We start from the raw sequence: 14,060 nt of genomic DNA, 5'->3' as shown, positions 1-14,060 counted from the left end.
TCAACATTAATTTTTGTTAAATCATTGTTATGTTTTTGTTTTCGTATTATCATGTAAACATTATTTATTGTTGAAATTTTTTGCCGACCAGAGCAAAACAACCAACGCCTTCTCCAACGTTGCCCTCAAAAAGGCACTATTCTTAATATGATAGCAACCTGATGGAGATGGCCTTGATGGTTTAATATTTACCTTACAAAAAATTAGATCTGTTGATTCTCCATTAAAAGATAGTCTTAATTATTCCATTATATATACGAGTATGGTGAAAAATAAAATACACAATTAGAAACTGAAATTCTAAAACAACCAAAGTTTTGAAACAAGAACGAAATACTAAAACAACTGAAGATTAGGAACGGAGAACTAAAACAGCTGGTAGATGACATAATCGTCAATCCAATCACCAAAAGATAGATCAATAAGTTCATAACTGAAATCCCATCTTTTATTTCTTATGTTCCTGAAATCAATAAAAGAAAAAAAAAACACTTTAAAAACTCCAACTCGAAAACGACTGTTGTAAACTACAAAAGTAACAACTTAAGAAAGCATAAATCAAACACGGATTCCATACCAACCAAAAATCATTGCCATTTATAGTAGATATGAATTTAACTCATGAAAACTATTCCTGGATATTTAACTCATATCAAATGGTAACACAAGTTTTCTAACTGTTATTTGCGGAAAATGGAAGTTATATTGTCATTGAGCAGCACTAAGGAGAACTACCAATACCAAAACCCAGTTGCAGAACTTTGTAGTGTTACAGCCACAATGGCCAATATAGTGTGGCATCAAGCCCTGAACAAAGGCCACAATGCTTCTGTAGAAATTGAAATGTCTGTTGTTTCGACATTCTTTTCTTATTGAAGTTTGGTTTAATTACTCACTTACAGTAAAAAGATCTCAATTTTGACAACACAAATTCATCTGCTTCCATTGTGTTTTTGGTTTCATAACCTGATGCACATGGCACATAGAAACCATTTTTTGACTAAACATTTCTCATCAGAATGCACAGTTAAAGTTCGGGGGTTTCAAACTAGTCAATCTCTGTTCCCTAACCCATGCATATGATCTGAAGCATTTTTATTTTTAATTCTTTGTTTTCTAGCAAAATTAGACAAAGAACAGCCGTTCTCTTCCCTCTATATATCAATGGCTTGAGGCAGAACAAACCTGTGTATGATGATGATTCAAAAACGGCTTTGGTAGAAGGGTCAATCTTGAGGTTTCATGGCAGGGAAGAAAAGAACCTCCTAACACCAAAAGAACAGATGGTAAGAACTTACGTAACTAAAGCATGGAGGAAGAGCAAGAATCAGAACCTTGATATTCTGTGAATCTGTCAATAACATGGTCAATCGATCAATACCCAAGCCCCAACCAGCAGTAGGTGGCAAACCATACTCCAGAGCCGTACAAAATGTTTCATCCAAGGCCATTGCTTCATCATCACCTGATTGCCGATCCTAACACAACAAATAACAAAACAAATAACAAAACAGTTCCTCCTGCTATTATTTTCTAGAGAAAAAACCCACCAATTAGAGTAGTGCATATTACATTAGTATTGAATTTCCTTACCTTGAGTTGTTCGGAAAATCTCTGTCGTTGTACTACAGGGTCATTCAGTTCAGTGTACGCATTGCAAAGCTGAAAAGTAAGAAACAGTTGTCAGAAGAAGGATGATTGCACATTTTTTAAAATAATAACCACTTAAATGTCATGACCTTACTTCATGCTTATTAATAAATAATTCAAAACGTTCGGTCAGGCCTGGCTTCGATCTGTGCCACTTTGCTAGAGGACTCATTATCTCAGGATGGTTTATGATGAATGTAGGATTTACACACGTTTCTTCCAAAAAGTGACCCACAAGCTGCAAAATGAAAAGATATAATTATATTTCAATCAGAAACCTCATAAGAGGCCCAAAATAAGAAATAAAGACACATGAACAAAATGCATTGATTAGAATTGGACTTATTTAAAACAAACAAAAGACTGAGTAGGGTAAAATATAAAATGAGAAAAAATAGCTGTTGGCCATAATTGTAACCGAGCCTCACTAAACCTGCGCCAACATTATTATAGAAATTAATGTTACAATTCACAATATAGAAATATTGGAGCTCTGCAGTGGAAACTAGCTATATTACTAGAATGACTATCTGTTTAATGAAGACTATAATGTTTATTGACTGCATTATTCATCGTTACTGTTTTACTGAAAATTATAGTTATATTACTGGAATGGTAGCTGTTATTTGAGAAAGACTAGAAAGTTTAGACTAAAGTTCTATCCCCCATCCTACAATTCATAAATACTTCATTTTCCCAATCATAACACAGAAAACTAGTGCTTTTATATTTTGCATCCAACATACGAAACTCTTGTCCTGGTTTTAAATCAGAAATTCAGCAACACAATAAGTATGACACGGAATATAACAGGAAAACGGGCCCCTTTAAAATTTGATCCATTCTGACAAGGAAGGATCATCTTCCAAACAAAAGAATAATTTAAAAACAAGTAGATAATAATAAAGAAAGGGGAGGAGGGAGAAAAAAGAGATTACTTTATCCAACAAACGTGCAGTTGTCTCAGGAGGTGGACATTTAATCTCACACTTCAAGCATACGTCCTTCAAATATTGATTAGCTTCCTCACTCGACAAGTCTTTCGGAATACTGAGGCCTGCCATCTTCTCCAATTCTTCAATCATGTCAATTCTTCTGTAACAATTAAAAATCAAACGTATCATCCAAAAGTAGAATATAACTATGATGGCCATTAATGACAAGATGGAGTAAAAGTAGAATACACCACGCACCTGAAAGGTGGAGTAAAATCAATTTCAATAGGTTCCTTATCAATCCCATCAGCATGATACTTGATTTTATTGCTTCCCTTTGTAAGTTCCTTGACCATACCTGTTTAATGCTTTTCAGATGAGATTAAGTAGCTAATTTTATGATAAGATACAAGAAAGAAAGTCAATATCAATAAGACAGAAAAAAACATCTATATATTCTTACCACTCAACATTTGCTCTGTTATATCCATTAAGTCATTGTAGTCCTTATAAGCCATATAGAACTCACAAGTAGTAAACTCAGGATTATGAGTCAAATCTATGCCCTCATTTCTAAATTGTTTGCCAATTTCATAAACACGGTCCAACCCACCAACAACCAACTCCTTAAGATACAGTTCTGGAGCAATCCTCATGCACAACCTCATGTTAAGGTCATTGTGATGGGTTACGAATGGGCGTGCTGCAGCTCCACCAGCAATCATGTTCATCATAGGTGTTTCGACCTGAAAGTAATGCAACAAGTAGGTGAACAGAAGAAAAGAAACCACAGGATCTAGTACCAAAATTCCCAGAAACAGAACAAACCTCTAAGAAATCAAGGTCATCAAGGAACCTCCTAATGTAAGAAATGATTTTAGATCTGGTCTTAAAGATTTCTCGGACCTCTGGATTAAGCATCAAATCCAAATGGCGTAAGCGATATCTAGTTTCCTGAAACATAAACAGTTAATTAAATAAAACATACAGCCGTCAGTACATAAATGAAACAGAAATTAATTTCCGGGCAGTTTTCTAACTACTTTATGCAAAAATGAAACATTTTTTTTACCAAAGAGGGTCTTTGTCTATGATGAGGCTCCTTTTACATACTTGAGGGAGAATAACTGTTCCTCCTTCATTTTTTGAACTTTGAATAAAAAATAACAATAATGTGTAATAATCTAAACAATTAATCTTTTCAACCGTTAGGATAGTCAATTTTTGTTTCATTCTTCAATCGATCGGCTCAGGTCTTTCGCTGCTTCCCACCGTTCGGCCTGCTCGCTCCTCACCTTCCTCTATTCGGCTTGTTTCCCCCTGCCTCCTACCGTTCGGCTCCCGCTCTTCACCACCTTCCACCGTTCGCTTAGACCTCTCCACGCCTTCCACCATTCGGCTACCATTCGGCCTTTACGGTTAATACCGTTCGGCCTCACTTCCCTCCTACCTTCCTTCTCCTTCTCATATACTTTCCAAACCTTATTATTACCCCCTACCTTATACCGTAACATTACACCCTGCTGCAAAACAACCTTGTCCTCTTGGCTTCTCTTCATCATCGTGTTACTATATGAAGGGTACTCACTGGTTGTTGCCCTCCAATTGAGGTCTGGAGGTTTGGCTGGTGGTAAAACCTCCTCCAATGTCTTCCATTCTTCGTCCAACATTATGGTCACCACTTTTCCAGAATCATAAGCCTTGAGGAATTGGTCTTTGATGTCTTTTACTACTTCACGTCGCTTTCTCCCTTCGACTGGTGTATCAAAAACTGCAAACCCCCTGTTCTTTTCGTTGGCCCACCTTCTTACAGAATCCATTGTTCTCTCCAGGGTATTGATTCTTCCATCTACCCTTCCTTCCAAAGCCTTCATTCTTCCTTCCAGTAGTAGCCCAATCGGTTCCGGCAGTTTTTTCACGTTCGGTTCTGGCCGTCCTCTCACGTTCGAATCTGTCAGTCCACTACCGTTCGGTTCCAGCAGTCCCTTCCCGTTCGGCTCAGTAAGTCCTCTCTCTTTAGGTTCCGCCCGTTTTCTCACATTCGGATCCAGCAGTCTGCTACCATTCGGTTCTGGCAGTCCTTTTGCGTTCGAATCCGTTAGTTCGCTACCATTCGGTTCCAGTCGTCCCTTACCGTTCGGCTCGGAAAGTCCTCTCTCTTTAGGTCCTGCCCGTTCTCTCACGTTCGGATCCAGCAGTCTGCTACCGTTCGGTTCTGGCTGTCCTTTCGCGTTCGATTCCGGAAGTCCTTTCTCGTTTGGAGTTTGGACGTATTCTTCCACGGTCCCCGACTGCTTACTGGCCGCGAGTCTTTCGAAGACTGACCCCGTGTTTCTTTCTACGAATTGGATCACCATCGCCTCCTTTAAACCTTCCCAAGAACAATTCTTGGCTTTCCCCTTCCAAAATCTGAACCAGAATCCGGCCTTTTTCTCCATACTGATGTAGGCTAGGCGCACCTTCTCTTCCTCCAACACCCCTTGTAGTACAAAAAATTTATCAGCTCTATTGATCCAATTCAATAGATCAACCTCGTCAAAAATGGGTAACTCTACCCTTTTCCTCCAATTTGGTTGCTCCTCGTGGCACCCACCATCTCTCTCGCCTTCCCCTTCCTCTCGCCGGTCCTCCCTTCTCCTGTTGACAGACCCCTGGCTTCCATCCGAATTTCCATCTAGATGTCGGGCTCGCCCTCCCATCATCCTTAGCAGTTCTTGTAAATCCTTGCGGACTGCCGCCATCTCCGTCTCCAATCCCCCCATGGACAATTCTATGTTCTCCAGCTTTTTCTCCTCTCTTGACTATCCGGCAGTTCCCTCCGTCACGCCCTTTTCTCCTCTCTATCGATCCGGCAGGTCGGACCAATTGTTACGTATCCGAGTAGGAGACGTAACGAGATCACCCTCTCACACACTCACAACAAGCAAAAGAATAATGAAAGAATGGAATTGAACGAATGAATATCTTTTATTGAAGGTAATATTTGAATAAACAAAAGTAAACAATAATTGAGAGCATAACCTCCATCAATTATTTGGGAGCATAACCTCCCTCACAAGACAAAAATGTCTGTCACAAAACTCAATGATCAAAAGCATACCTTTAACCCTAGACTCTCCCTTTATTTATACTAATTATTTCCTAAATAAAATATTTCCCTAGAATAAAATCTTTCCCTAAAATAAAATATGAATATTGTTCTAAATAAAATATTTCCCTAAGATATATTCTTATTTACTATAATTATTTCTAAATATTTCCCGCCTATCCTAACTGTTGTCCCAGTTAGGATAGTCACTCTTCAACCGATCGGCTCAGGTCCATCGCTGCTTCCCACCGTTCGGCCTGATCGCTCCCCCTTGTCCACCGTTTAGCCTGCTCGCTTCTCGCCTTCCTCTGTTCGGCTTGTTTCCCCCTTGCCTCCTACCGTTCAGCTCCCGCTCTTCACCACCTTCCACCATTCGCCTAGACCTCTCCACGCCTTCCACCATTCGGCTACTGTTCGACCTTTACGGTCAATACCGCTCGGCCTCACTTCCCTCCTACCTTCCTTCTCCTTCTCATATACTTTCCAAACCTTATTATTACCCCCTACCTTATACCGTAACAATTTCCAACAAAAATCAAGAAAATCAATCCATTTTGTGACCAAGGGCCTTTAAGCTGCAATTAAGTTAGTTCATAAGGAGGATCATAAAAATGAGAAATGGAGTAAATAAATAGATAAACACATTCAGAATATACTTACAAAAACTATACGTTACAAAATGAAAAGATAAAAACACCGCATAATAATGATAAGCCTCTAACTCATTTCTATTTGTTGAAAGTCGCACATTGACTATCGACTAGAGATAAGGTCAATTTACAATATTTAAGTGGATACAAACCTCACCTTACAAAAAGGTCTTATAGGGTTGAGTTAGACTTAAAGTCTACTTCTTTACATGGTACCAGAGCCGTGAGTTAGAGTTTATCCTAATACATTTGTTGTTTGTTGGGTCTATTGTTCTATCCACTATCGGACTACCCATTAATCTCTAGTCTCATGCTTAAGATATATATATCAATATATAAGCGGGTATAAGCCTCTACCAAATGGTAAGGTAAATCATGTATCCACCCTCTTACTGTTGTCACAAATTGGTTCCAACAGAACAGTAGATGCTACAAATGTTTCAAGAGACTAAAAACATTGAAAATATTTAAAGAAGTAAACATTTCATGCCAATGATACCTGGTCTTTCAAGATATATATTTCAGGATTCCTGGTACTTCCTGGTACCCATGGATTTCTCTGGAGATCATTAAAGATGTAATTATGTCATTGCATATGGTCATCAAACAACATTAAAAATAAAATAAAAAAGAAAGGTTCCTGATCTTCAAATTTACATTATCAGCAGCAGCAGCAGACTTTTGCCTGGGCATCATATGCAAACAATGAGACAGCACTACAAATGTCTTTGGAAAAATACTAAGCTCACCCTTCTTACTTTTTCCTGGATAATTAAAAAATGAAAAACTGAGAAAGTTGCTGATTATAGAGTTGAAAAATTATAATTCACAATATAATAGTAATGTACAATGCATCCTAATTATGGAGAATCAGAATAGAAACATTTATGCTTGATCAGCAAGAGTGAGTCCTTTATAATGAATAAAGAGTGCAAGTGTGCAACATTATAAATTTTGCCAATTACCTAATATTTACAGAGTGACTTTTGGACTTAAAATGTCTCCCAATTGCTCAAATGAAACACCACATTCCTAGTCTTGAGGCAGAAATCATCTAATAAAATGCACATAATCGAAACAGGATTTATATCTTTGCTTATTCCTATTTACCTAGACTTAACTCATTTAAAGAAGCTCTTATAATCATAATTTCTATATATGTATTCATAGTCATGGTCATAGAAATTCAGACAGACTTTATGCATATGAATGACAATAAGTTTGGCATCACGAACCAGGAAATCCAGTGATACCAACTATGTCACCACGCTTCACATTAGAATGAAATTTGGAAAAGCCAGCCTCATTCAAGTCTGATTTACTGCATTAAAGAAATATCAGTTGTTTCATCTGTCCTATTAAAATACGACAAGATAAAAGAAAATAAAAATATATCATTATGAAAGAATTAAAAATACTAAACACTAACTTGGCAAATCGTAAGTACAAACAGCTACGTCCAAGTTAGTCAAACACCAAGGTAGCAAGGAATGCCATAAAGCTGACTTCATAATTTGTAACCATACTATGTGTAGTATAAAGTAACAACCTCCTAAATATCTATCCTTTATAACACTAGGACCTTCATTACATATTTATCCTATGGTATATTAGTAAAAGTATTATAATACAAGACCCCAAAGGATAATTCAGATATTTCAAAAGAGTGCCAATAAGAGCATGACTGGGCTTCCATTAAAAATTATTACAGATTATAAGCCATGCATATTTTTTCAAATTTTCCTCTAATTTAAATACTTAAAACAAAAACGTTTAATAATGGTTAATACTGATAAGCTTTTTCACCTGATTCAACAACAACCCTACATGATCAAGTCTTATAATTTTTATTAATATTAATAAAGTAGAACAAGATTGAGTACCTCGCATCGGCCATAACCTGGACCTTGAAACCACCACCATGCAGATCATAAAAGACAAGCTTAGAACCAGAGGTGCGCTTGTTCATGATCCGACCTGAAATGCAGAAGCATTAATGAATCAACATACAGCCACAGATGCAGCAACAGATAAAAAGAGCTATCAATGCAGAAACTGCTGACTACCAGACAAAGACACAGAAACATCCTCAAGGTGCTGCCCTTCACTTAAACCTCCATATTCCTTGATGTATTCATCAAGAGCCATAGTGACAAAGAATTTGTGGGGATATGGATTTCTGCCTTCTGCCTTTTGAACTGCAAGATACCTCAGCCTATTCTCAAGGTATTGCTGCAATGAAATGAAATCACCCAGAAAATTACCAAAAAAAATGAACAAACATAGAAGGCAATTCGTCATAAATTCCACTTCACAGACAAAAAGGGAGCCATACAGTCGGGTCCATATCATCCTCATCAACTGGTGCAGACTTGTTATCCTTAGCCCGCTGCATTTCAGCTGCCTAAAAGAATAAAAATACGTTATAAATAAATATAAATAAAATTTCATCTGTGACAAATTGAAATTGAAATGCAGAGAATAAATGAAATTCCACAAAATCTTTCCAAAACATACAAAAATTTTAATTAGTACAGAAAACAAGGCTTAATTGCATATTTTACCACTCAATTATCATCACTTTTGCACAATTTACAGTCAAACTTTTCAATATCACAAATATTAATGATCAATTAATTTTCTAAGGTGATAACATGGCATGAAAAATAAATAAATAAAAAGAAGACAAGGCAACATCATACAAAAAAAAAATGGTAGCAAAATAATGTTGTATTGCTGTGTTTTCACGCTATATCTTCTTCAGAAATTAATTTAACAGATGAATGACACATGCAAAAGTTTATAAGATTGTGTAATGCAAGACAAGACAAAAATTAGATTGCAAAATGCATAATGATCATAGGTAAGTGGAAAAACATGCAATTAACAATAATAAAAGAAAAATCTATAGCTGCTAATAGATAGCTACATTGCGGAATTGGTAATAACATTGCAGATAAGGGAAAAAGAAGTACCTTTTTGGCTTTCTCCTCCTCCTTGCGCTTCCTTTCTTCTTCTCTCTGTTTGTTCTTCAGTTCTCGCTTCAGTGAACTGCGAAAACAAAAGAACAAAAAATTTAATCAATTGTGGCAAATTGAAATTACACTGTGAAAAAGATTTTCATGCTCAAACTTTTTGCTTATGGTTTCGCCGGCGCGGTTAGACGGCTGCTCAGAAACTTCCATTGCAAAATGCATAATGATCATAGGTAAGTGGAAAAACATGCAATTAACAATAATAAAAGAAAAATCTATAGCTGCTAATAGATAGCTACATTGCGGAATTGGTAATAACATTGCAGATAAGGGAAAAAGAAGTACCTTTTTGGCTTTCTCCTCCTCCTTGCGCTTCCTTTCTTCTTCTCTCTGTTTGTTCTTCAGTTCTCGCTTCAGTGAACTGCGAAAACAAAAGAACAAAAAATTTAATCAATTGTGGCAAATTGAAATTACACTGTGAAAAAGATTTTCATGCTCAAACTTTTTGCTTATGGTTTCGCCGGCGCGGTTAGACGGCTGCTCAGAAACTTCCATTGGAGGCGGAAGAGTGAGAACAACTTAAGTTAAATTAAAGGATAATGATACAACATTTTTTTAATTAAAACTCTGGAAGATAGAATCTGAAAGAATTTATATCTATCTATATATATATATATGGGGTTTGCTAACGCGCGTACGCCTGTTTTTCAGTTGGTACATTTTAGCAATGTGTACCGGATTTTAGTAGACAAAAATACCCTTATATATCATGGATTCTAAGTTTTAAGATTAAGGGTATTTTAATAATTTTCATTCTCAAAACTTAGAAAAAAAAAAAAGAAACCCCTAAACCCTTGGTCACCTCTCTCATTCCTCTCAATCCTTTCTCTTTCATCTCTCTCACTCCAACCTTTTCTCTGTCATCCCTACTGTAGTCCCAATTGAAAATATCATAAACACTTGCCTTTAAACAATTTGCTTTTGTAAAGAGTTGAGTCATTGACATATTCACCTTCAGGCAAAGGTTCATTCAAGATCTCTTCAATTTCACCATCTTCACTAATTTCTCTAATTTCATCATCTGCATATGTTGAATCATCATCTCTAAAAAAAACCCTCCAGGCCAATTACCAATTCTTTCGGACGTCAATTATGCTTGTGAAAATTAGATAAAATTATATACGACAAAAATTATAAAATGAAAACTCATTATAAAGTCATTTTTTGTAAGAAATTGTTTAACAACGAGCGTTTCTGATTTTTTCCAGGCCAATTACCAATTTTAGATAAAATTAGATAAGACAAAAATTATAAAATAAAAACTCATTATAAAATCATTTTTTGTAAGAAATTGTTTAACAAGTATTTCTGATTTTTTTCCAGGTCAATTACCAATTCCTTCATGCTTGTGAAAATTGGATAAAATTAGATGAGACAAAAATTATAAGATCAAAACTCATTATAAAATCATTTTTTTGTAAGATTGTTTAACGGCAAGTGTTTCTGATTTTTTCAATTGGGGCTACAGTAGAGTGTTTCTGATTTTTTCAATTGAGACTCCAGTAGGGATGACAGAGACAGGAGGGTGTTTCTGATTTTTTCAATTGGGACTACAGTAGGGATGACAGAGAAAAGGTTAGAGTGAGAGAGATGAAAGAGAAATGATTGAGAGGAATGAGAGAGGTGAGCAAGCGCTTGGGGGTTTCTTTTTTTTTTTTTAAGTTTTGAGAATGAAAATTATTAAAATACCCTTAACCTTAAAACTTAGAATCGATGATATATAAGGATATTTTTGTCTACTAAAACCCGGTACACATTGCTAAAATGTACCAACTGAAAAACAGGCGTACGCGCGTTAGCAAACCCCTATATATATATATATATATATATATATATATATATATATATATATATATATATATATATCTACGACATTTTAATTTTCATTATTGGTTGAACCAAATTAATAATTCAATCAGGGTTAGCAAATTTAATAAAATGATAATTAAAGAATATGGATATTATTAAATATATGTAATGTCATAATTTTATAATAAAAAATAAAATAAAACAATCACTACACATGATTCTCAGTATTCAAGATAAATATAAATATCTAAATTAAATATATCATAATACTTAATTTTAAGTTTTGATAGAATACACATCTATTACCGATAACAAAAGATAAAATAATAAATTCATATAGTATAAAATTATATCAATTGTAAATTAAAAATAATATATTAATATAAATGATTAAACCATATATTTTATAAAAAACTAAAAATAAATTACCATAAAAAATTCATTAAATCATAACGAAAAAATAATTAGATTATAATAATTAATTTTAATATCAATTTACAAATTAAATTGATTTTTAAGTATAAAAACTAATTTAAAATTATATCAGTAGAAAAATAAACACTAACTCTATAATGAATTTTAAAATTCAAATATATATAAATATTTACCTAAAGTGACGAGAAAGATGATTTAACATAAACAGGTAGTTATTTGTGCTGACTATGGTGTGAGTGAGTGGTATTTATAGGTTTTAAAATTTCTCATTCTTTTACTCCTTTGCTTGGACATAAAGGTTCTAAAAGTGGTCAAAGCCGGCACCTTTATTTTATTACTATGCTTTTACTTGGGTATCAAGAAATAGAAAGTTACAATAATTTATATAAAATTACTGAAAAATATTTAATAAAAACCATAATCCAAAGAGAAAGAGAGTATATGGTGAAACGGTTGACATAAAATGGCATATATAGAATATAGACAAGCAAAAATATTATATTATGTTATTTAATGTTATTTTTCAGGTTAAAGGTTTTACTTACATAGATTATATATACAGTATTTTATTGATATAAAATTACTTAATACTTTGCTTAAATAAAAATTGACTTAAAGTTCAAAACTTCCTCAAGTTTCTCATTTTGTTGTTTCCATGTCCTCCCTGATAATTTATTTTATAAGCAAATAATACTAGAAAAATATTACAAAGTGTTGTAGAAAATGAAAATAAACCACACACAATAAGAGAATTTTTACTTAATTTCAATCTCCTTTAACTGATTCACTTAAAGTGTTGAAAAATTAGAAAAACAATTACCATTCTAATGTTACTTTAATAAAATTATTTAAATAAATAAACATTAAATTTAATATAAAGATGGGTAAGTCAGAGTAGTAGAAATCAATTTTATGTTGAAAAAATCAGAGTTCAATTTTTTATTTTTACTTTGAAAAAAGTCGTGGTGTATAGAATGATATATCTTTTTTCTATCAAAATCATTTGCAGTATATATGATTTTTGTTTTATGCAATTTTTATGTTGTTTTTATTGTATCATACATGATAAACACAAAATTTTTTGAAAATGGTTTTCATAATTAATGATTTTACTTATTGTGAAATAAATAGTATTCTAATGTGTTTTTAATTATTTATTATTATTTTAAATCACTGAAATATATTTTAATATACTATGGAAATCAATATATGGGAATTACTACTTTTCTTTCAGTATTTTTTATTTTAATGTTATTTTATTGTGCTTTTAAAAGGAATAAATTTTTAAATATTCTATTTGCTTTAAAAATATATTTTTTTAAAAAATATTATTGAAAAAATGTGATGTTTTTAACATTGGGCTTGTTGTTGCTATTCCTCACCTTTTCGTTGGCCTCACTTTAGAAGCAGACACAGTGATGGGCTAGATGCATTAACTTTTATTGCCTATATTTAGGATTGAGCAAAATTAACTAAATTGTTAATTATATTATCATAAACTAAATAAAATAAAATATTTAATATAATATCCAAACTGTATTATTTTAGAATTTAATTTAAAAAAATGAACTTATATCAATTAAATAATAATCAAATTGAATTTTACATTGAAACGTAAAAACATACTATCAGTTACAAAAAGCGGTAAATAAAATATATAATTACAAACTTTGAATTGTGAAATTGAAAAAGATATTATTTAAAATACTATTTATTTTATATTTAAAATAATAAAATAATATATTTAAAGATATTATTTTATATTTAAAATAATAAAATGATATATTTAAATATATTGTTTTATATTTAAAATAATAAAATGGTATAATTCTTTTTTCAATATAATACAAAACACTTCCAGCAGCTTTAGTAGAAAATATACAATCCAAAATACCCACAAAATTGTAGCCTAAAGTATCAACAAAAACATCTGTTAATATGGAAGTTACTTTCGAATCTAAATTTCTATTCTGAATTATATAATTTTGAAGTGATTCTTTTTATAAAAAATTAAAGTACCTAGACTTTGTAATACATAATACAAGCACACAATCATTATGTAAACGAGTACATACCAGCAAAGTCTTACAATTGTGGTAAGGTTTGTCACATTGTAAAGTTTTGTCGAATTGAGAAAAAGAAGAACCTCCTTAAAGGAGAAGATACGAAGAAATATTTCTATTGATGTTGAGGAGCTCAGAGCTACCTATCAAGCTGGAGATCTGATGTCAAACAATGTCTGAGTTCTTTGGTGATGAGAAGACTAGATGTAGAGTTATTTTCGGGTTGTGCCCAACAATTTTCGGGCTGTGCTAAGCTGTTTTTGGGTTGTGCTGGATCCGGATTACGCCGAGCTAGTACGTTGGTGCCGAGCTGATTGATGTGGAGTTGAATCTGAGTAGGAGACCGGAAGTAAGGCACAAGGAGAACTTGGCAAACGTGTCAAGTAGCAAGGAGA

At 33.5% G+C, this 14,060-nt stretch overlaps 1 protein-coding gene across 2 annotated transcripts; it reads right to left on the bottom strand.

Annotated features, from left to right (window-relative positions):
• Window positions 1–231: 231 nt before the first annotated feature.
• LOC124823753 (lysine--tRNA ligase, cytoplasmic-like) lies at window positions 232–9,924 on the bottom strand. Of its 2 annotated transcripts, XM_088105813.1 has the most exons (18): window positions 9,801–9,924; window positions 9,644–9,719; window positions 9,299–9,374; window positions 8,659–8,727; window positions 8,390–8,555; window positions 8,207–8,300; window positions 7,559–7,644; window positions 6,981–7,087; window positions 6,823–6,882; window positions 3,414–3,539; window positions 3,049–3,331; window positions 2,844–2,943; window positions 2,589–2,745; window positions 1,745–1,888; window positions 1,594–1,662; window positions 1,335–1,478; window positions 1,186–1,265; window positions 232–463 (listed from the first exon to the last, which is right to left on the bottom strand). In XM_088105813.1, the coding sequence occupies exons 4-17, from the start codon at window positions 8,716–8,718 to the stop codon at window positions 1,227–1,229; spliced, it is 1,635 nt and encodes a 544-aa protein (XP_087961939.1). In that variant the 5' UTR covers window positions 8,719–8,727; window positions 9,299–9,374; window positions 9,644–9,719; window positions 9,801–9,924; the 3' UTR covers window positions 232–463; window positions 1,186–1,226. The 2 variants fall into 2 exon arrangements, with proteins under 2 accessions (XP_087961939.1, XP_047152002.2); XM_047296046.2 differs by lacking the exons at window positions 9,644–9,719; window positions 9,801–9,924 and adding an exon at window positions 9,456–9,508.
• Window positions 9,925–14,060: the final 4,136 nt, after the last annotated feature.

This window comes from Vigna umbellata, chromosome 2 (genome assembly GCF_029865625.1).
Source record: "Vigna umbellata cultivar VRB3 chromosome 2, Vumbellata_1.0, whole genome shotgun sequence".
NCBI lineage: Eukaryota > Viridiplantae > Streptophyta > Magnoliopsida > Fabales > Fabaceae > Vigna > Vigna umbellata.
The sequence above is the reverse complement of the archived record's forward strand: the minus strand, read 5'-3'. Positions and strand labels throughout refer to the sequence as shown.